Source organism: Melanostigma gelatinosum (genome assembly GCF_949748355.1).
Source record: "Melanostigma gelatinosum genome assembly, chromosome: 5".
Taxonomy (NCBI): domain Eukaryota; kingdom Metazoa; phylum Chordata; class Actinopteri; order Perciformes; family Zoarcidae; genus Melanostigma; species Melanostigma gelatinosum.
Genome location: NC_136638.1, coordinates 12787916 through 12811065, shown reverse-complemented (window position 1 = coordinate 12811065; position 23150 = coordinate 12787916). Strand labels below are relative to the sequence as shown.

Here is a 23150-nt window from a genome sequence, read left to right as displayed (position 1 = left end):
GCTGTGCAGTTATATTAAGCCCGTTTATATAATGTTTTAAATGCCAAGGTAAGGGCCCTGTGAGTCAGACACAGCTCATAGCTGATCAGATTTTGACCCTGTATAGAAAATAGACCTGCGCTGTGGACTTGCATGTGCTATCCCACACTATGTAATGGATATACTTTCACTCATGCATAGCCATAAACAATGCATTTATAATTTAAAAAAAAGTCAAGTGTCAAGCTTTCATCTCTGCCAAGATATCCTTGGGTAGTTTGCACATTTGATGGTTTACATGGAAGTGCTTATTTTCCTGAGCAAACAGGGATCCTCCTATGTTTCCATCTCAGCTGACCTTCCACCTCCCTGCTGTCTGTGCTGCAGGAGATGGTATGTGAGGGCTGGCTGGGGGGGCAGCCTTAGGGAGAGGCTGAGATAAGGATTCAAGGCTCAACCTCTAACAGCCACATTAGTCCCAGCCCCCGTCCTTTGGTTTTATTGGCACGCTCTGTGGAGATTCTTAAGCCCCTTCAGAGCAGACAGGCGTCGGCGCTCTCGGGTGAATGCCATCAGTTACACCGGGAACATTTTGTCGAGCGTGAAAAGTTGATTTCAGGCGAAGGTAGACGGAGAAGCATTTCACAGCCTTGATTTGCATAAGAAAACGACATCCGGGGGGGGCAAGCACCAACCAAACAGCTTTCACACCACTTCATAAATGTTTATTATGAATCCAAAACATTATATATATATATATATGTTTTTAATATATGAACATTCAAACGCCAGCTATATATATATATATATATATATATACATATATATATATATACATATATATATATACATATATACATATATATATATATATATACATATACATATACATATATATATATATACATATACACTGTACAGTTAATTCTGGCGTTTGTTCATATATTAAAAACAAACGATACAAGAGAACAACTTCACCCATGCCATGCATTGAGTTGTAATTGGCTGGATATGTGCACCAATAAGCACCAGTTATGTTCAGGATCCCTGTCTGTTGATCGCTTTCATTGCAATAAACAGAAGTGGAAATATGCCCATTAAGACAACAGTGTGCTTGAAGTACCACGACTAAAGGCCAATCAAATCAAAATGACATTATGCACGAAGTATATACCGTAGATCTCACCTGACAGCAGCTGGAAACAATGAGAAAGAACCAGTTGTTATAAGTATGGTACAGTTTTCTTGATGGCAAAGACACAGCATTAGTACCGTGGCACCAGTTCGCTTTAATCCTTGATACTTAACCCAGAGATGCACAGAACCTTCTGCACAGACTGAACAGGTGCTGAGATGTCACTGGGCCACACTAAAACCCCTTCAATCCTTTGGTTACTGTCAAGAAGACTATACAGCAGTCCAATCCAAAAAGTAACTACCAAAATATAACACAAAATAGTAACAATCAAGATATCAATTTGCTCATTTACAAGTTCCTAATTGGTAAGCGTGACAGTTTAGGTGTTTGGCTGCATTTTTACATAGTTGCCAAGGACAGATGAGGCACAGACGGTCCCTCTGAGCAGCTCCCCTCAGCATTAGTGTGTTCTGTAGGATCTTATTGGTCCGGTCTTTGCAGGATCGGGGCATTTAACAATCAACAAGGGAATTGCAAACGGTTGGGAATCTATGGATGCCCATGTTCTCCAGGAGAAGAAGAAAAGTAGATGAAAAATGATGCATGACGAAAATAAAAACACTTCTCAAAGTGTATCTGATCATGTTCACGCAGCAGATCAAAAGCCTGACTAAGGACTGTTATTATTATTTTGTGTAAGAAAGTATTCTGATTTCTTTAATCATTTATTCACAATTTCTTAATTGATATCTTTCATGAATCTGACTTGGGCAATGGAGTCATTTTGACGATCATCATTTTAACGTGCTACGTCGAGTTTTCTTCCTTCTCCGGTTGACATGGGCTTCAGTAGAAACCACAGTTCACAGTGAAAACACTTTGCATTGCAAATACCAGTAAGTCGGTCACATTCAAATTTCAGATGATTCAATTCTGTTTATCCACGGCAAACCAGAAGAAGGTCTGTCGTCTTGTTTCTCACTCCTCAGCTCTGGCACTTCTGTTTCCAATGTCCCATTTCTGCTCCCTCCTCCTCCTCCCTCTCCTCCTCCTCCTCCTCCTCCTCCTCCTCCTCCTCCTCCTCCCTCTCCTCCTCCTTGCTCTCTGCCCGCCCTCAGCTGGTGCAGTTCCCTCTCCAGCGCTTCATTGCGGTGGTACATCTCTAAGTAGCTGGCCTGCAGCTCCTTCTGGTAGCGGATGACCTTGTCCTTCTCCGTCTGCCACGTCTGCCTCTCTTCCTCGAAAGCCATGTCCTGGGCCTCGCTCTGGCGTCGCTCCAGCAGGAGCTCTGCGCGCAGACGCTCCTCTGTTGGGCCCCCGCAGCCTCCTGTAAGCAAGCGGTTCACATGGCTTCAACTACAGTCCAGCAGAGCCGCAGGGGATGTATAATGAAATACACTGGCGGCAGAGAACTCATGACCTGGTTCGTCAAATAACCTGATTTGGGGTCCAAGGATATAAGCATCATAACTCAAAATAACCCACTGACAGCCGTGTGGATAAGAAACACAGTTTGGATGCCTCACTTGCTGTGATATTAAACAGACAGTGTGTAGCATGTAATTATCTTTCATTTTTTCCCATGTATGTCAGCTTGGCATGTGCAGGCTTAAGTAGGTTTGATAAAGTATACTGTATCAAATAGTCCTTGTGGCGCCTCAGCATGACTAAAGCAACGTGTATTGTTTTTAACCATTGAAGCACACAGATAAAACATCCCAGTGATGATATGTGCACTCAAGTAAGAGACCGACGCATGAATCTACCTGTTGCCCCAGCTGGAGGACTCTCTTCAGCTCCTTTTCCATCCTCGTGTGCAGTCTGAGAGGGGCATCTGCGGCGCTGTGTCCCCTGCACGGCGAGCTTTAAAGCATCTATCTGGCCCTCCCTGTTGCGCAGATCTGTACGGGTCTCCCTGAGCTGCGTCTTCAGCTGGAAGAGCTCACTCAGCTTCTGGGTCACCTCCGCCTGGGAGTCCCTCAGCTGCTGCTTCAACAAGGAGATCTCCCCTGATTTCTGGCAAACCTGAGGGAAACAAGGGACAGGGGTGCAGGAGAAACATACATTTTTACGGACTGGTTGTGATCATTTTAATGGGACAAACAAGAAAAAGGAATTCAGTTCTCTCCAGTGTAGCCTGTAATTACTACTTTTTAAGTGCTTCTCTCTGCCATTAAGTGTCCTCTCAGGGTCATACCTTCCACTGCGTCTCCTCCAGAGTGGGACTGGTCTGCTTCGCCATGGCTCCGTCCTCCTGGCTCCTTTCCCTATTCAGGCCGTCGAGCTCCTCTTGCAGTCGGCTCTTCTCCTGCTGGGCCTTGAACAGCTGCAGCTGCAGGCTGCGCTGGGAATGCTGGGCATGCTGGGAAACCTGACGCAGCTTGGCGGCATACAGGCGTTTCAGCTCCTCCACCTCCTTCTCCCACAGACGCTGTTTCCCTTCGAACACCTGCATGCGGCGGGCAGATGGCGCGTGGGTCAAACTTCAAAAGGGAGCCAGATGGACGTATAGATTGATGGTGAAGAACAGACCAGTAAGATATGGTTCACCTGAGCGATGGCGCCCTCACTCTCATCCAGGTTTCTCCTCATCTGTTTCAGCTCATGTTCTTTCTCCACCAGGCGCTCCTCCAGATCCCGGACCTGGAAAAGACAACATGAAGGACTTACCAGTGTGTAAATCATTCTGACCAGCTCATCCTCATCCTCATCCTCATCCCTCCCATCCATCCATCTACCCATCTGTGCAGTGCTCACCACTTCCTCAACAGACAGGGAGAGTGTCCATTCATAAGGAGGTGGAGCCTCCCCTCCATATGGAGCCAGACGGCTCAGGGTTGCCATGCTCCGGCACGCCATATCTCCTATGGCCACGCCCCCTGGCCCTACAGCCTTCTGGGCCAGAGAGGTACGGTCCAGGGAGCCGATGGTGTTGATCTGGCCCATAGATGCACTGGGGTACAAATGGAAACCCATAAGGCCATTGAAATCTCTTCCATTATCAGCACCCACACAGTCATTAAGTCAAAAAACTATTATTTCAGCACTTCTTTTAAATATAAAGTAAAGCCAAGACAATAACAGTGCGGCAGACCTGATGTGAGACAGGTGTGGGCGGAAGGGAGGCCGGTACGGCGGCAGGCTGCTCATGGAGTTATGGCCTGAGTCTGACAGGTTATCATCCTCCTGGCTCGTCCCACGCACCGAGGAGAGGGCCTACAGTCAGGATTATACAGTTATTCATCACTGTAAGATTAATAGGTTGAGAAAAGATTCATTTTAGCCCAAAATAATGGCTGAATGAAATGACACATGGCGTGAAGTTCTTTGTTTTGCTTCTGTGATCAATACACAAAGACTGGATCCTGGATCCAAAACCTGAGCTACTTTTTCCCCTGGCCAGCAGCTCAACTTTCCAAACGAGTTCAATTGAAATCTATGAGAAGGTGTGTGAGGTATTCTAGGAAGTAAACAACCAGATGAATGGACTAAGCACCTCCTGGGCATGGACATTGATTCATGGTAACTGGAGGGAGACTTTAAGTTACGACCGTGTGTTAAGATACCTTGTTACCGCTGGATGTCGGTCCTCCATGACGGGACGGCGAGGAAGAGGAGGAAGAGGTGGAGACGGCTTTGGGCACATGGGCGTAGGCTCTGTGCAGCCCGTTGGAAAGACTATGGTCCACATCCTCCGACTTGGAGGCTGGATAGAGGTTTTGCATGGAGCTGAAATTTTTGGGGGTGACAGGCTTGAAGGCAGACCTTAAACGAGCCTGGAGAAGAAGAACAAGGAGACTTTTAGAGGATGCAAAGAAAAGTAGCAGAGTGGAGGCTGAAGGGGAGAGAGAGAGACTTTACCCACAGCGAAGGAGGCTGGGCTTCGGAACAATAAATCACAATCTTTCTATGAAATCGATGTTGTCCCACCCTTTGTGTTCTTACTATTGATCAATTCAAGCAAAAAGAAAGGTGAGATTTGATTGCTGCAATAAAGTCTGCAACACAGAAAGTGGCAGAATCTCAATCTATGCTGGTTCACTGGAGGAGATTTAGGGATGATTTATGCTGATAGCAGGCTAGAGGGATGTCCTGCCACGCTGCCAGAGATGTATAAATGTGATACTAATCAATTTAACACAGCTCCAGCAGCCGGTCACTGGCTGTATATCATTTATAGAAAGAACACAATGGGAAGACATTCAGCTGCATCTGCGCCTGAAACCGTGAATGAGCTTTAGGATACTTTAAAGTACCTTTAATATGTAATACTTTCAATATTGCCCCGATTCATTAAGTTATTTATTTTAGTCTTATAGTAATAGAGTTTAATAATCACAAAGATTTGACCCTATGCAGTGTTTTATACAACAATATTCACCTTTTCATACTTTCCCCCACTTGGCAGTGAGTTCTTTGTCAGATCTACTTCGGTGCCGTCTTTATGGTAGACCTTGGCGTATAAGCCGTCCTCCTCACGGCCACCGGCAGAGCTGAGGCCAGAGATAACGTCCTTCTTACCGTCGCTCGCTTTCGGCTCTTTTCTGTTTGGAAGCATAGTAGGTCAACCGGGCTCAAGTCCCGTCATGTTTTATAGAACCTTCCAGTCCAGACTACTTCGCCTTCCAAAGGTGCAGCTTGTGAAATGCTCTATGAAAAGCATCTGCTTCTTTACGGCAGCACTCACCTGGTGATGTTGAGGTAGTTGAGGAGCTCCCTTTGGGTGAAGCCTTTCTTCAGGAGGCCGTTGGTCTGTTTGGGTCTCACCTGGGGCACTGCACGGCTGCCTTTCGTCGGAGACACATCTGGCCTCTCCACCAGGCTGCCGACACTTCCCATGCCGCAACGGGACGAGACGGGCAACGGGTTACGGAAGCTCTTGTTGGGGCCGCGGGTCAAAGGAAGAGTTTGGACAGAGGTTGCCATTGGTTACAGGGCTCTATGGGGGGGTAAGGTGCTCTGTAAAAAACGAGAAAAATGAAGGCTTAGTATAGACCTGTTTGTATTAAATAATGAGCCGATGACCACGATGACCATGCTCTTGACGGCAACATATCATTATAGGCTCTCTGGAAGATGTTCCCTGCTTCTTGGCAAACATTTTGAATGCCTTCTACATGTTCATTCAGGACTTTATAGGGCTGCGAAGAACAATTGCTGATTGATCTGGTGAGTATTTCCTCAATTACAGCAAGAGTTGGTAATGTTCTTCAAAAACATTTTTGTTATATCTGTTAAAAAAACATCCCAACCAGTAAATCAAATGCTCTGCCAAAAACTGATAAAAAGCTGATATCTGTGGCAGGACTGTCATAAGTAATCCAATCTACCCGCGCACACTCTTTTGGAATTCTTTCTTTTCTTTTTTAAACGAACCCAAAACCATGAATCGATTATCAAATATCAATTAATTGAGTAAATATTGCAGGTCTAGGGCTTTAAACACAATCACTTCAAACTACAACAAGACTCAGACTCTACAGCCATTCTCGTGGCTCTGTGGTTAACATGCTGGTTTTTAGCAGATGCAGCGTTGTTTACCATCGTTCATGTGCTATTTTAGCGTGTTAGTATGAATTTACAGAGCAGCATTTCCTAATTGAGACTAAACAGTAAAAGTCAAAGTAATTATGATTCATCCTCTGTGCCAATCCATTTAATGGTTAACAAGACATTTCACTCTCACAAAATGTCAACCTCATGGTGGCGCTGAATGGAAAGTCAGGGGATCACCAAAGTTATACTTTAACCTCCGGGGAGCTTATATCTTTGTTCAAAACATTGTTGAGCTGTCTTAGTCTGGACCAAAGTGGTGGAACGACCGACATTTAAATCAATAAAGCAAATAGAGCAGGTCTACACCGTGCTCTGTAATAACTGAAATAAAGTCCACCTCTTGCCCCTTTACTGCCCTGAGTGGACGTTGATCTCTGGAATGAAGAGCACAAGCTGACAGGGCGTCTCATCAGCTGTGTTTCTCCGTACAGACAGCTGTCTCAGAGCACAGCTAGAACAACACAGCTTCCTACAACAGCATAGCACTTCACTACAGAACAAACACACAAAAACCCTCCACGAAAGACCCGATTATAGCAGAGCAGTGAATGTTATATTACGTCTTTACAAAGACGACAAATCCCAAACCAATTTGAAAATGTCCATTTCATAATGCAGTTGTTACAGCATCCGCTTCCCTCTCGGAGGCTCATGTTATCCTTTCCTTGAACACAACAGGATCACATGAATCTGGGAGGGTTCAGTTGTTATTTTTTGTATGTCAAATCTAAATCCGGCTTCGGAAATCTGATCCAATTAGGTTACAGCAGCAGGGCTCATTTCCTTAAAAAACAAAGTGAAAAACATTCAACACAAGTGCTTTGGTAACAATAGACATGATGGACAATGAATCAAATGCTGCTGCAGCAGCTTATTTTGTTTGCAAATGTCCTGTCTCTCATGAAAACCATGTGTATCCAAATGTACCGATCCCACAGTGTGCCTTCATAAGTCCACATGGCCTGAATACATTTCCCACAGATATGATGGCTGCCTGTGCGAGATCAAGTTTCCTGTCAGTCACCGTCACGGCAGGCAACAGTTTGAAGAGAAAAGAAATGACTCAGACAAACAAGTTTCTCTTGACTTTGACAAATCAGTTGCCAAGTTACCCCAACACCTACCTAAGCGGAACTATTGTTTTGTCGATTTGAGTTTGAGCCTTTTCACAGCTCGAAGCAGAAAATCTTCTTTCAACATCGTCTGTCACATCACCCACACATCCCCTCCCTTTCTTCTTTTCAGACAACCTCATTAAGGCTCACGATTGATTTCACCCTTCTGACCCTCTCTCTCCTCGTGCATAAACACCCCCAGTTAGAATGAATTGTGTTTGGTGACGCCTTACAGCTCATTGGTGTCCAGACTGGGGGGGGGGGGGGGGGGGGGGGGGGGGGGGGGGGTTTCGCCAATTGCGCTGACTCATTTTCACCTGGCGGAGATCTGCACTCCAGTTATTTCAGGAAAATAAACCACGGAGTCTTAAACAATGCTTTAGATCAGGTTATCCATCACAAAGAACATGTTATTAATATGTGGTAATGCATTTTCCTCCTTCGTGCATTCAAAGACATCTGATATTAGAGACATGGCTGCCATAACAACACTCCGGAAAGGTATGCTGTCACAAGATCCAACCTGAAATATCACCAGTAAGCAAACATGAATGCAGTTTTTTTTCTTGCATTAGAAAGAGTGTTTGGCAGGTTGACTCCGCAGATTAAAAAAAGTGTCCTTAAACACACCAACAAGATGAGCTAAACCTGTTCTGGCTGGCTGCTGCAATACTATAGGGCAATAGCAGAACTTTAGAGAAAGAAATGGTCACTGGGATAGATTGTTTACACATGTCAAGCTAGTTTCAGGTCGGTTTTTTTATCCAGTTGTGAAATGAATTGAACCAAGTGGGTGGATGGTGGCTGCTCTAGTCTAGAGTGCTTTGCAGGTGTTTGGCTGCTTGGGGGATCAAACCTGGGCTCATCCTCATGAATGACTCGGCCATCCTTCCGCCTGACTCGGTTCTCAGTTCGTACACACTCATGATACTCAAGCAACCTTGAAGTCATTTCTCTCTAACTTGCTGTCACACAGACACATACTACGTAGGAGCACGGACACCCGCAGTGACACTCCAGGATCTCCTCTTGCTTCTAATACAATCCACATTCATCAAGTGTTTTGCACTGCTGGCCTCGATAGTTAGAACAATTATGAAAATGGTTAAAATGTGCAGAGAGAACTGTGCAACGGCAGCTCCGGCCCACTCCACTCAGGGCTCTCAGCCAGGCCGAGATCAAAGCAGCCCAAGCTGCTCATGTTTATATTCATGAGGTACGATTTCTACCGATGTAAAACTTTGCACTAAAGCATCCGGCTCTTTAACAAGCCAATATAATACAGGCTGAACTCAGGCTAAGGAAATATGATGATGAATATTATGAAATATAATGTGACTACTTGGTAGCGCTGTGGTGCCGTTCGACCGGGAAGTCTGTGTCTCGGGTCAGAGTAAGACATGACGGGTATGAGTCGGTGCAGGTCATGCTGAGTGTGTGTGGGTGTGTGTGTCTGGCACTAGGAATAAATCACGAGTGTGACAAACCTAATGGCCACGGGCCAAGGTCTGACACGGTATTTTTAGGAACGCTATTTTACTCCGTTTGTGTCTCGTATCTGCCACAGACATGAGAGGCCAATCGATGCTTGATGGGAAGCCGGGGCTGAAGTGAGGGTGGGGGAGGCAAAGCAATTCCTTCTGGGTAGACAGGAGGGTGAAAATCATTTTATGCCGCAACCACAAATCTCGCAGGACTGAAGAAATCTTGCATCCAGTTGTTTTTCTTAATTGCCTTCTAGTTTATGGGCCCGAGTAAACCAGGAGACAGGGCAAGATTTACAGCCCAGCCCTTCGACTAACCATGGGGCCCTGAAAGGCAACACACACACACACACACACACACACACACACACACACACACACACACACACACGCACGCACACACACATCAAAGCATGAGCTTCCAACCAACCTTGAACAGTTATGGTCCAATTGAACAGTGCTCTGTTCTTGATTTATGTGTCTTTCAAGGCAGCGATGAGGTTTTTTTCAAAAGCTGCTCACTTTGATCGAGCTCAATAAAAGTGTGACATCAGCGTATCAAAGTGTTGCGAAGGCAACAGGTGAGGCTCTCCATCCCTCTGATGCTGCACACGCTCACCTGCATCCGCTGCCGCTCGTTTCTGGTGGCCTCCTTCAATGCTGGAGCTCTAAAGTAAAACGAGTGGATGAATGGAACACATTTACTGACTTCATATCGAGTCAGCACACCTCGTCAGCGGGCTGAATGCATCAGTATAATTACTTTGTGGGGCTGCACAGTTTGTCTTGACACAGGGAAAGGGCGATACTGAATATAGTATGAAAGCACATTAATTGGTACAGTCCTTGTGTTCTAAAGCAGTGCATACTAAAGAGAAAAGATGTGAACATGCTGCTGAGAGGTGTGCGTCTCTAAAGCCTCTCAGCAAGCATTCACAGTTCTGGCTCGAGTTTTCTCAGGGTGATATCCGAACTCATCTGGAAAACCATCCAAGTGCCACTTTACTATAACAAACAAAGAAAAGGACACATTCAGGAGGAGGGGTTTCAAGGACGCGCTATCCGAAAATATTGTAAGCAGGTGTCCTGCGTGGAAAAAAAGAAAGCTTTCAATGAAACGCTTGAGCGTGAAGAGGGGACATTTCAAGCCCTCAGAGACACACAAAGGTCAGCGCTGGGACTGAGACAGAGGAGAGAGAGAGGGAGCCAAATTCCAAAGATGCTTAACAGAGCACAAGCTCGGGCTCGTCATTTGTTGATGCACAAAAAAAAAACCGCTCACTCCCACGGACCCGCTCACTAGCACTTGTGTGTGTGAGCGGGTCACTCAACAAAGCATTTGCGTGGCTCCCCAGCTCCGGACCCTCTGCCCTCTTCCCTCGACGCGCTCTCTTCCCCCCCCCCCCCCCCCCGATCCATGATCAAAGTTCTTTTACGTTTGTGGGGTAACTTTGCAGGTTACATCTAAAACTCCCACACTGTTCCATTATATAAGCTCTATCCAAGCTGCGCTCGCTAGTTTTCACAGCTGTTAGTTGTGTAAAACAATGGAGTGCGATTACCAAATCAGCCACTGGCCTTATTTCATCTCACTGCAGCATTATATTGAACTCCTCCTCTGCCTTGACCGGATACAGTACAGTACATTTCAACATTTTGGACAAAAAGCAAGGATCTCATCAATTACCCAAAATAATAATGGATACTATGGGATGACCCGTTTCTACCACAGCATTTAAAGTAATGCAAATATCAAGTGTGACTGATATCTGACATCGCGGCGTTTCGGCTGTCTAGATCCGTCAGCAGGGTGAACTGTGCCAGAGGACGAGCGCTCCCCTCTCTGACTGGATGTTACACGCCAGCGTGTAATGAGTGAGTGTGAGAGTGTCTCTGGCTATGGGGCATGACAGCAGAGGAGTGCTCAGCAGCGGCCTCTAATTGTTAGCAGGTTGTTCATTATGGATGGCAGACAGCCCTCGTTCTTCTCCACGCACCCCGAGGCCTTTCAGGGGAGCCACGACGCTGAAACGCCGGGTCGTGAAATGTTCCTTCCTTTTTTCTGCATCTGAAGGCAGTTTGGATGTTACACCTGTAAAATCTGACAAGCTACATGCAGACATGGAAATGTAGTCAAACGGCCGAAGCTCTCTGACTCTCTTCTCTCTCTCAAGAACTTTGCGTAAAAAAGGTTGACTTTCACTTCACGGCGCTTGAGACGATGAGCAGTCTCTCTGTGGGAAACACGGGACATAATTCACTGGCGGTTAGACGTGGCGGTGCGAGAGCTGAAGGCCCAGTGTTCGGGCTCACACTCTCTCCATTGATGAGCAACACTTGAGTCTTTACGGAGGTTAACGGGTCATATTTGGTCATGGAAGTATAGATACAGGGCGCTATTGAGCCCACAGACAGTTCAGAGCAGACACAGACGTTTTATTCAGCGAGTTCTGACAGGGGGAGGAGTGCGACGTTCAAGGGAACACCGGAGCAGCTTGTGTACCATACTATACCATTGTATACAACCTGAGCTCATGGTTATGAATGGCATACGAGCCCAACTATTTGGCCAGCACTGTGTGATGCACTAATATGCTTTTTTTTGAAGCAATATTTTACTTTTACTGATATAATAAGAGTCTCAGTACAAGTGTAGTCGCTTAACAGCTTTACGTACACACGTATATCATCTTAAGTTTAACACAGTGTCCACACAACAACACTCTTTCACTGTAGTGCGAAAAAACAGATGAAAAATATGCTGCGGGTCGTAGTTTCCAGTGAATCAATTCAGTCTATTAACAGTATGTTGGACCAATTGAAATCCCTCCTCATCAAATGCTGCCATGCCTGTCATCCGTCTCATTTTCTTTTCTTAATATCTATATCAAACATTTTCATCTGATTTGAGCTGGTTCCTTCTCCAGCAGAGAAGATGCTGTCAAACTCTCATTAATCATTTCCACAGCGGCATCCCTTATTACTGACCCAGAAGAGAAAACCTTGAAAACCCAAAACTCTCATCATAATGACTGGCTGGACTTTGGCTGGACTTTAACCTAGACTCAATGCACGAAATCAGCAAACAACACTTCCTCTGAGGCGGACCAGCTGAGGCGGGTCTCCTCACGCTGCATCTATCCCATCGATGGCGGTCCGTACAGTGCGCCTTGGCCTTAACTGCCTCTGCTGACTTTCCGGTATTGTATTTCTGCACAGAATTCAATGACTGGCTCTGACTATAGTACCAATGTTGGGTTATCTGGGGGGACTGGTTGAACTGGTGTTTCATGGAACCTTATTGATCTGGATCTGACTGATGAAAAAGCAGGCTGCTTCAGCGCGAGAAGATGGCACCCGAGGGAGTGTATTCACAGGGCCGCCTCTTACATCCAAATGTATTGTTGTTATTATTTATGGGAACATTTACGCAACAACAACCGCTTCCCTCCCAACAGTACAAAGAGCCTGTTTTGTTAAAAATGATTGATTGCATAATCCCTAACTGTGTTTAGATGAATGCCTGTGTTGGTTACAAGGTTAAACCATATGGGTGTGTGAGAGAGAGACTAGTACTCGCGGCAAATGGATAAGTAGCTGATCTCAGTGTTGTTTTAAGTGACATTCACTTGCCATTCACTCATCCCACACACACACACACACACACACACACACACACACACACACACACACACACACACACACACACACACACACACACACACACACACACACACACACACACACACACACACACACACACACTACTAATCTACCAATTACCCAGAGTGGTAAAAACAACATCCTAACCGAATAGAATCTGCACTAGAATCTGATAAAGGTAAATATAATTTAAAACAAACTGTGGTCCTTCACTAAAATCAAATTTCAAATTTTATATGTCCATCGGTTCTACCATCACATGAAATAGTGAGTCCTGCATGAGTAATCTGGGGGTTGAACTGAATTATCTCCAGGCAATTTGATTGTTTCTGGAGGAATTATCTCAGAAACAATCAAATTGCCCATTAGCTAAATTCTGCCCACCTTAGTTATTGTTGCTGCGCCGGTCAATCTTTCTCATTTTGCATGGCAAATATACAATTATACAATTATAGTGGTGGCAGGTTCACCCAAGCAGGTCTATCTGCCTTTGAAGCGGTCGCAGTTCGGTTCGGCTCAGAATCTCTCGTAGTGTGTTGTAGTTAAGTGTGTCTGCGAGACTGCAGACAGACCCCTCTTGGTTTGCTGCTACCCCTCAAAAGTCTTGAGTGAAACAACAGGTCCTTGATGTCGGCCAGACAAAAGCAGCCTCTCATTTCTAGAATACTCTCGATAATGTATCAACATCTGCTGACTTGTGTCTGAGTGGCATTCCCTGAAGGTATGGACGATGATCCATCTTTACCAACTAACATGTCTACTTGTTTTGAGAGTACGACAGTGCCGAGATGAATATTCCTCCAGATTTTTTTCCATATCATCTACTCGCCCGATTCCACCGGCAATATATCACGCCGGATAAAACGAGTGCAAAAACAGCACCATACAGAAATATTTCCTCAATAACTTCATCGGGATTCGTGAGAAAGCAAACAACAGAGTGGCACGGTCATGTATTTGACCTCATCCTGAAACCAGTTTGAGTCTCTCTGTTGGTTTCTGTTCAACTTGTTAACAAGCAGAGCCTGTACAATGTTTGCCAACCGCTGCTATCAGCAGAGCGCGTTCGACACAGAGCACAAGTTCAGAGGGAAGAATGTGAAGGGAGAGAACGATATGAGGAAACAAACTCACATTCCCTACATTTTTCTCCAGGTAATTATTAATGTGCCTTCACAGAACCTATACAGCTGATATGGGTGATAGGACAGGGGCCTGTTTCTCTGCTGTGTTGTGGGTTACTTAAAAAAATAAAATGTCTGTTACCCAAAGCGCCTTAATTCCCATGAGAGCTAAGTTGGTAACATCAGACATTGAATGACTGATAATTCTACCACGTAATCAGAGCGGGGGAGTCATACTGTGTTAAATTGAGCTGATAAAGACAAAAGCTCCAGAGCCAGCTTCTTATTAAATTCATTAGAGCGAGGAGGATAGTGGGAGACGTGAGGCTCTTTTCTATTTTCTCTCTGTGGCTCCTTTGTTTCCTGGAGCAGTTCATGTAGGAGTCACCACCGTTCTGTGATTACAGAGATAGAAATCGAGTGGTTCCCACATCGACCCACACCTGAACCAATTCCACTTAGCAGCTGCGGTGAGAGTGCGTGCATCCATCCAAACACCCCCAGTGGTAGAACACACACGCAGCGCAAACACAAAGAGGGAAACGTGTGGACTGCAGCTGAGAAATTGATTGGGATTCAGAGGAATACACAGATATGGATTGACTCACAGTATGACTGCTTTAAATGTTAATTCTTTCCTATTTAAGCCGCATCGATAAAAAGTTTTACAGATCACATCCCAGCACACTTTTTCTTTGATCTCATCTGCACTGTAGCACCAGAGGAAGAGCGGAGCAGCCTGCGTGTCAGGTAGTAAACACTGATGCTGACGCATGCTGATGCCAAGTCAGAGGATCAGCACTTTTTGCTCCTGTGGAGTTTCTCTGTAAATAAAGTGAGTGTTTGTTGTGTGTTCGTGCTGAGAAGCAGCACAGTGGGCACGACGGAAAATCAGCTTGTTCAGCCGGCACAGGTCAGAGCTTTACTGTTAACAATGACAGCAAAGCAACAAGAAACAAGAGTTACACGTCGTCATGAGGAGAATGTCACCTTGTGCCGCTTTGCCTCCAGCTACACAAGTCAGTAGGAACATCTTGTTACCCGGCGTGGGTACAACATTGAGCCACGAATAGTCCTCAGGGGGAATTCCGGGAACACAAATAGACCATCAGACCGACAATCGCCAAAAAAACCCAACAAGAACTTAATGAAAAGAGTTTTATTTTCAGGAAATCATGCTGCACAGCTCAGTGGAGCAGATAATCATATATACTGTTCTTTGAACACCATGTGGCTCCATTTTTGGGACATTCAATAATTAACAGTTAATTCGCATATTGCTTCTGTGTAGCTGGAAGTGAATGGGGAGAATGAGGCTCAGCGTGACGTAATTCGCCCAGGAGAAAAGATCTAGTTAAAAAGTTAGTCAATTCCAATTCAACGTCGTGGGATGAGTAATCAACAATCAGGCTGCTTTCCTCTTCTCTCTGCAGCTCAAGATGTTCTTTTGACAATGCAGCCTTAAATCACAGTGAGTTCAGAGCGCGTTGAGCCGGCTGCCATGTAAATAAGTCAAACTTTCGCAGCAGTAAGCTCAGGAATGTATAAACTACACACACACACACACACACACACACACAGGTGAGCCGAGTTTTTGCTTTGATCTGAAGCCGAGTATGACACAGTAGACTGTAGAGTTCAGGTACTTTCAGTATCATAAGACCTTTTCTAAGTCAATAAAAATCCCAAATAACAGAGATGAAAAAGTCACTTATTTACCTGTCTGTTTGTCCACCTGCAGCTTCACTTCTCTGCTCCTGATCCCATGCTCACTCTATTTCTCTCTCTTTCTGTCTCATGCCCGCGCTGCTGATTATCACACCATGATTATGACTTCCTGTTTCTCACTCTGTGATGCTGGTTGGGAGGTGTGCGGATGGGAGGGAGCTGCCCGGTCGTAACAGCTGACCTGCAGGCCACGACAAGATGACTTTGCACTGATCTAAATGGAAGACTAAGTTGATCTTAAGCTGTCCGTGAGGATGGTTTCATTACAGAGAGCAGCATGGAGATATATTTGTTTCATATCGGAAACAGGGAGACATTTTTAGGTCGACCTCTGCAGCAGCCAATTTCGACTCCCCTGAGAGAACCTGGTACTTTCCTGCCCACTCTACCCTATCCCTTTTCCTCCTCTTCCCCTCCTCACCTGCTCATCTCTTTGTGCTCTTTCAGCCCTCTCAGGGGCCGGTGTGGTTGGACTTGTTCTCCCAGTTTCACAAACAAAAGCCCCGCATGTGAACCAGCTTTGAGAAGAAGAAAGAAGAAGAAACCATTTTTATTGTCATATACATTTACACGTACACGAAATTTGACTACTGCATTTGACCCATCCCTGTATATAGGGAGCAGATTGAGGCGGTCAATCCAGAGCCTGCATTGACATACGAGAGCCAGCTTCACTGGACAAATACCAATAATACAATCTGCCTTGTTTGCTCACGGATAATAAGACAATAATGAGGGATCAGACTTAGCTCGAAAGGCAGACAGCAGGAACACAGAGAAAGAGGGACGAGGGTTGGAAAAAATGAGAGAGTGCAGATGAGGAAGGAATGGAAAATGAGAAGATGTGGGGGTTGTCTCAGCGTGGACCGTCTGGACAATAGTCTGAGTGTAAGTCCCCCTTCTTGAGGCTGGGTTACTGGATGGGTTCTGCAACGTATCAAGTTACATAACTCAAACTGGAGCCGCTTGCATCTGAGGGCTGGAGAAAAGAGAGGACATTGTTCTCTGCTCCTTAGCCGGGAGAGAGTGACTCCTTTCTTCGCCATGCGATGTAGGCCGCCGAGCTGAGGGGAGTGAAGGAGGTATCTGGACTTCTTAAAGCTGGCACCGATAGGTGGGCACACAGGAATCCCAGCTAATAAAGCACCTTGCCAACCAGATATGCACAATGTAGCGATTGGCACGCTATTAGAGGCATTCCAGAGCAAGAATGCAATGTTTTGTGGGGCCCCGCCGAGTGCAATTTGAAGAAAATCAGCTGAAAAATGAAAGGAGGGGATAACCCCATCAAAGCTAGGCAGATCAGTCCAACACTTGAGCAGGTGCCGCTACGGTACCCCTGTCATTACCTTTGGGCCCCGCAGGCATATCCAGTCTGAGATTCCACAGATTTTCAGTTGCAAGTGGGGATGGAAAAATGGCAGCAGCAGGAGGAAGGACAGGGCAAAGATAGAACAGGAATGCGGAGGTGCATGGATGGAAATGTGAGGCAGAAAACAACAGAGAGGGACGAGTCAGGGCCTGTTTACAGATACTGTACCTGTCTGACCAGTCAACTAGACGAGACAACAACCCAAGCTAGACTCATTTCCTCTGCCTAAGCTCTTCTGGACAATAACATTACAGGAAGCAGCTATGGGAGGCATGCTGGATGTCTGGCTCTTAGAAATTAATCAAGAAATGACATTATCTTGAGCTCGGTGTGTCAGTTCTTTTAGAAAAAACACGATATGACATTTTGAAAATCTGCCAGTAAGGATTTAGAAGAAGATAGCGGGAGTATATAATTGTGCATGGACAGATTTCACATGAAGTTAAAGGAGTAGTTTGACATTTTGGAAAATGTGCTTTTTAGTTTGCCTGTAAGAGTTAGATGAAAACACTTATGACAGTAAATCCGAAGCATATTGTAATGTTCCACTTACAGAGTCGGAGACAGGGTCCTTTCAATAGGTTTATTCATCACAACCGTCACTCTTATTTCCGAGTCTCTAGCGAACATTAGTCATCGAACTACTACAGTGTGTTACACAACAACAACAACAACTCTCCTTCCGGTTCCGGTCTCACTCCACAATCACTAGCTCCCGACACAGAACTGGCAAACCCACTTTACAGGGTCGCTACAATATGTTTAGCTTAGCTTGGGTTAGCTTAGCGAAAGGACTGGAAACATCAGGAAACAGCTAAACTCTAGTCTGTGGGTAAAAACAATCCACTTAACAGCAACTCTGAAGCTAATTAGTTAACATGCTTATTTAATTCGTACCAAGTCCGAAGTTAAAAACAACAAGACAGATGTTGTTATCTTCGAACACAGCCTGATATCTGTTTCCACCGGTTTCCAGTCTTTGCTAAGCTAAGTTAAGCTAAGCTAACCAACTGCTGGCTGTATATTCATATGTAACGCACAAATACAAGTGGTATATTGACCTTCTCATCCAGCTCTCAGCAAGAAAATGAAGAAGTGTATTTTCCAAAATGTCAAACAAATTCCTTAAAAAAACAAGACACGGTACAAGGACAGTGCCAGCGAGTCCACTTTACTGCCAGTGTGACCCGAGTGAGACACGCGCAGGTCACGGCAACTAAATGTAACCTTTAAGTCCACCGTATTGATTTCCTGTAAAAGAACAGGATGTGACAGCAAACTGAAATGCTGTTAGAGAGAACAGAGCTGCGACCGCCTCGACGACTGCTACTTGTACTCGCTGATATAAATAAACAACAATGCCCACTTGCAGAGGAGGGCTTCGACTCGTGGCCTTGTGTTCTGCAATGCTACAACTCTTCAGACTAAATCAAAGAGACAAGGGCCAAGTACTCCGCGTGCACACAACTCATCACAACACACAAATACAGCGCGGCTATTACTGCTGCTGATATCTATAGAAGGCAGGTGAGTGCACGAGCTCCTCTCTGGGAGGTAAGCCGGATCAATAAAAACACGAGGAAACGTTGAGGCTGGGCTGACTCGCAGGGAAAAGAGGCTACATCGTTAACAAGACAATAGTCCCAGAGTTAGCGGCTATTTCCGTCTGAGTTGGTGACATTTAGAAAACAAAGGTCACAGCATGGGGTCCGTCCACCCTCCTACACTCGCAGACCTCTCCCCTCTGAAGGTCAGGGGGTCCCGCTTGTCCCATGAGGATAAAACTATTGTTCAGCAGTCAGGTGACAGGTCAACCAACCAGGCAGTCAGTAATAACCCAGGAAGTACTGGACACACAGTACATGTATGTGATTAAACGTGAAATATCTCTCAGGTTTATCTGGCAGCAGAAGAGATTTTGATGGAGGCCACTTTGCTAGCTCCTCTTTGTGCCAAATGCAGCAATGCAAAGTCACGCTGAACTTATTCATCATAAGTCTGTGATGTTCCGGGTTTCCCACGAGTGTTGTGAAAAGTATTCAAAAGTTACTTGTTTTCTGGCAGACCGTGTGGCTTCATCTATAACCTTCTTCTGAAAATGAATAGAGAAATCACAGGAATGGCCACACGACCACAGTGGTCATCTCATTCACGTAGCAGACAGCAGGCATGATGTTTGCGGAAAGTGAATGGAGGCTGTGTATTTAAAGTGTCTGGAGAAATATGTGATCTCTTTGGAGGAGACAATGAAAGTAGAGAAGATGTATCTACATCAGACATCCCAGTTTGTTGCCAAAGTAAAACTCCCACGTTGGCTTAGACGCCTGCACGCTTCCAGGTGTTATCTTCGGATCGTATGTAGACTTGGTTTTCCTGCCTTAACATGCCTTACCTTCTGCTTCTTAAGACAGGGAGAACTATAGGACTTGACATTGACAACTACATGTGACCCACGGGTGTTAAAAGTACTCCACAAAATGTATGCTTAGGTGCTTGTAGATGTCATTTTATTTGGACCCTTAGGGAACAAGGGGACAAGCTGTAAACACCAACACTGACATATCACCATATTATTGCAAACAGTTCAATAGTGACTGCCTGAGAAAACCAAAACCTGAAAGAAGCTGAAAAGCTCCGCAGAGCTGAAGAGAACTGCAGAGCTCGGTGATGACTCTTTGTCATTACAAGCAACTTCATTCACATTACACATATATGAACTGAGCAATCCTCCAGCTTTAATGTGTCTCAAGGAGAAGCAGTTTAATTGAATTTATTAATTATAATCTCGTTTACAATCTGTCAAGAGGAGAAGTCAGGAATGGCAACATACTTTGAAAGATCAATCTCAAGCTATCAGGAAACACCTGTCACTTGGGGATAATGATTGACTTGGGTGTGTTCTCTGTATTGGCACTTGGAAAATAATTTACACCTGTGAGCCCTACGACTTGACCCCACCGAAATTTGTGTAAAATAATTCAATGTTTTACTGAGGACTCACACACGACTGAGGATAACCACATGTTTGACCGGTTAGTTCATGTGGTTAAACGACTGATTATGTCGTGCAGCATTACATAGGAGATACATTTTCAGGCAGTCACTTCGATGGACACTTTCTTTTTGATTTTTCTAACAAGCAATGTCATGCAAACTATTACCATTTACTGTGTTAGCTTTGAGCTGAACCGCCTTACTGTTGGTGCTGCACACAGTAAATCTTAACCCAGTCAGGCTTTAATTGCAGCGACAGACGGCCCAGAGAGAGGATCAGGCAGAGGGATGACCGAGGTGTGAAAGCTCTACGAGGAAGACCACGATACTTTCTCTTCAGCGTGATCAGGCATGGCCTATGTTTCTATAAAGAGTCCATGAGCTGAGTGCACACAGGAGGGAGAGAATAGGACGATAGGACGAGCCCCCGATTAGCAGCAAACAGAGAGGAAATGAGGAGAAAGTGGAGGATAATCTGAGGAAACTGAGATGAAGAGTAGACACAGACCGATGTAGAAGAAGAAGGGCTGATTAGTGTTTGATTAGCTGGCTGGCCTCAGGGGGAAATCTCTACCAACACTGTGCCATTATGACTGAGCTCTCCTCGCTCCACCATCTGCTAGACTGTAGTATGCATGACTGACCTGCTATGCACTTACACGCTACACGGAGGGGAAAAGCCTTACAGTGTATTGTGCTGGAGTTCACAGTGGTGATGTTGGATTTATTGTATTTGGTTGCATTTGTATTCAAGATTTACAGCACGACTAACATCGTACTGTGGGAATACGGAGGCGTGGACTTTGTTCAAACTTCCTGAACAAGAAGCAAATGGTCAGCAGACATCTGACCGATCAGCAGAATTAGTGTTTCATCAGCTGCCAGTGTTTTGAGGAGACACACACACACACACACTCAGGGGAGTGTCAACCCCCTGGGAGCTAAAACAGCTGAACGAAGACATCACATCAGCTGTCTGGCTGATTCTGCAGAGAGAAGAGCAGCCAGGAGACAGACTGCGCCAATAGATTGTCCTCAGAAATCTCCCAATGAGCTTTCAGCTAACAGATTTTGTGATATTGACAAAATCCAGCATCATGATACTTTTGATCAAATATTTCCATGGTGATAATGTGGCAATAATCAGTGTCACATATTTGAAAGGATTTAAAATTGTATTCTCTTAATGTCTTAATGATGATCACAAGATTTTTAAGTGACAAAAATGCAACCAAGTCGTCATCTTGCAGTCAATCCTGTCCTCACACAATTCCAGCCAACACTGCACTATTTTTTGGTTTCTTTTCCAGTTGACGATAAAGGCGAGCTGCTTGCAAAATCTCATCAGTCAGTCACCTCTGCGTCATAAAGAAGTGGGCCTGATGAGATGCAGAAATGCAGTTTTGTGCGGCGACTGGAACCCTAAACAGTACTTAAGCTGTCAGTGATCCATCATACACTTCACACCAGCATTATATCACCCCGCTATCACAAGTTTGCCTTCTATAGTCCATTCCTAAATTACAGGAATGGTTACCACGCAGTGTCCAACAACAGCTCGCACATCTATTGTCAGACCTGCTCCTTCACTTGCGTCAGCACGCACACCCACAACCACCACAACCACCACACTCAAAGGACTCTTCCTGCATCGCTCCATGAGTCCTCAGGTCAGAGGTCACCTGTGGCCTCTGGTCTCCACGACAACAGCCTGGCAGTCCCCCAGACTGAGCTGGTGTCTACCCCTCCACCCACACACACACACACACACACACACACACACACACACACACACACACACACACACACACACACACACAGAAACAGAAACAGCTTTTGTCCCCAAACTCCTGTGCATTAAAAGAGACCCTGGAGTGTGAGCTTCCACCGAAACATTTACAGCCACGCAGGCCAAACACGATTCAATACACTGCAGTGGAGACCACCATAGCTGCAAAGTGACAGGGAATAATAGGCAGGAAAAAAATAGATTGTTCATCAGTCAGTATCCATCTTGTCTCTCTCTCTCTCTCTCACACACTGTCAGTTGCCAGGTCAACAGTGAAAACAAATTGTAAGGATTAACCCTGATTAAGAGACTACAACTCTAATCCAGTTGAGTTATTACTTTACAGACTTTAACACATTAAAGCATTTCTAGTCGATAGAAAGTTTTGAACATGCCATCATCATGGACCACAACGAGCATGCCCCTAATACTGACACCGATCCTCGGGCTGCAGAGCTGCATGGTGTGCACGGAGGGAGCGGATCACGAAAAGATTAGAAAGATTGGCGCTCACCATATTGTGCACGCAGGACATCTCTTGGACCAGCGCTGGTACTCTGCTGCAGTTTGATCTCTCGCTGTGTTATATAATGAAGCAAACAGCGTTTACGTGGCTCCGCAGGATATTCTGCTGAACTTGGTGCGGAACCCAGCAGACAGTGATCAGCCTGCTGGCATGAAGAGCGAGGAAGCGCAGAGTCGGACTGTCTCTTTTCCCTCTCGGAGGTTTGAACAGAGTGCGAGGAGACACGAGAGGCAGGGAAACATGTGCCTGTCCCCCGGTGACTGGGCTGAAACACTTCGAGTTGTGAAGGGGGACAGCGCCACCTGTCCGCGTACGTTTTGATAGTTTGTTTTCGTTTCATCGAAAAATCGAAAACATAGAAATATCATGGGTTTTTTCCGTTTTTGTTCCAAAAATGAGAATACCAGAGAACCAAACTCAAATAACGAGCCGATTTTGTTTTTTTGCAAATCCCTATTTTGTTTTTTTTCTTTTGAAGAGACGCAAAGCAAGACAGTAGTACGGAAGTAAGGAGTGGTCAAAATAAAAGCCAAGGCAATAGAATGAGCACATGCAAGACAGGTGTTCGTCCATGATGCAAGCGCATACCAGGGTAACGTTAGGACCAGTGGCGGCTGCTCAATAGAGGGCCATGGGTCCTGGCCCCACCTTGAGCCACACAAAAAAAAATAAAAATTTGTAA

At 45.3% G+C, this 23150-nt stretch overlaps 1 protein-coding gene across 2 annotated transcripts; it reads right to left on the bottom strand.

Moving 5' to 3' along the window:
- Positions 1-900: 900 nt before the first annotated feature.
- Positions 901-22598, bottom strand: n4bp3 (NEDD4 binding protein 3). 2 transcript variants are annotated; one of them, XM_079268068.1, is made up of 10 exons: positions 22457-22598; positions 5805-6076; positions 5499-5661; positions 4684-4893; positions 4212-4333; positions 3875-4070; positions 3668-3760; positions 3315-3566; positions 2884-3142; positions 901-2444 (listed from the first exon to the last, which is right to left on the bottom strand). In XM_079268068.1, exons 2-10 carry the CDS (start codon positions 6041-6043, stop codon positions 2029-2031), a joined length of 1950 nt encoding a protein of 649 aa, XP_079124194.1. In that variant the 5' UTR covers positions 6044-6076; positions 22457-22598; the 3' UTR covers positions 901-2028. The 2 variants fall into 2 exon arrangements, with proteins under 2 accessions (XP_079124194.1, XP_079124193.1); XM_079268067.1 differs by lacking the exon at positions 22457-22598 and adding an exon at positions 16209-16346.
- Between the last annotated feature and the right edge of the window lie 552 nt (positions 22599-23150).

Excerpts from the sequence above, each read along its gene's own strand:
- n4bp3 (XM_079268068.1), bottom strand. The coding sequence starts at position 6,043 with ATGGCAACCTCTGTCCAAACTCTTCCTTTGACCCGCGGCCCCAACAAG. Across the intron at positions 3,143-3,314 it reads TGGAGGAGACGCAGTGGAAG|GTTTGCCAGAAATCAGGGGA; the intron begins GTATGACCCTGA and ends TGTTTCCCTCAG. Across the intron at positions 2,445-2,883 it reads TCCTCCAGCTGGGGCAACAG|GAGGCTGCGGGGGCCCAACA; the intron begins GTAGATTCATGC and ends GCTTGCTTACAG.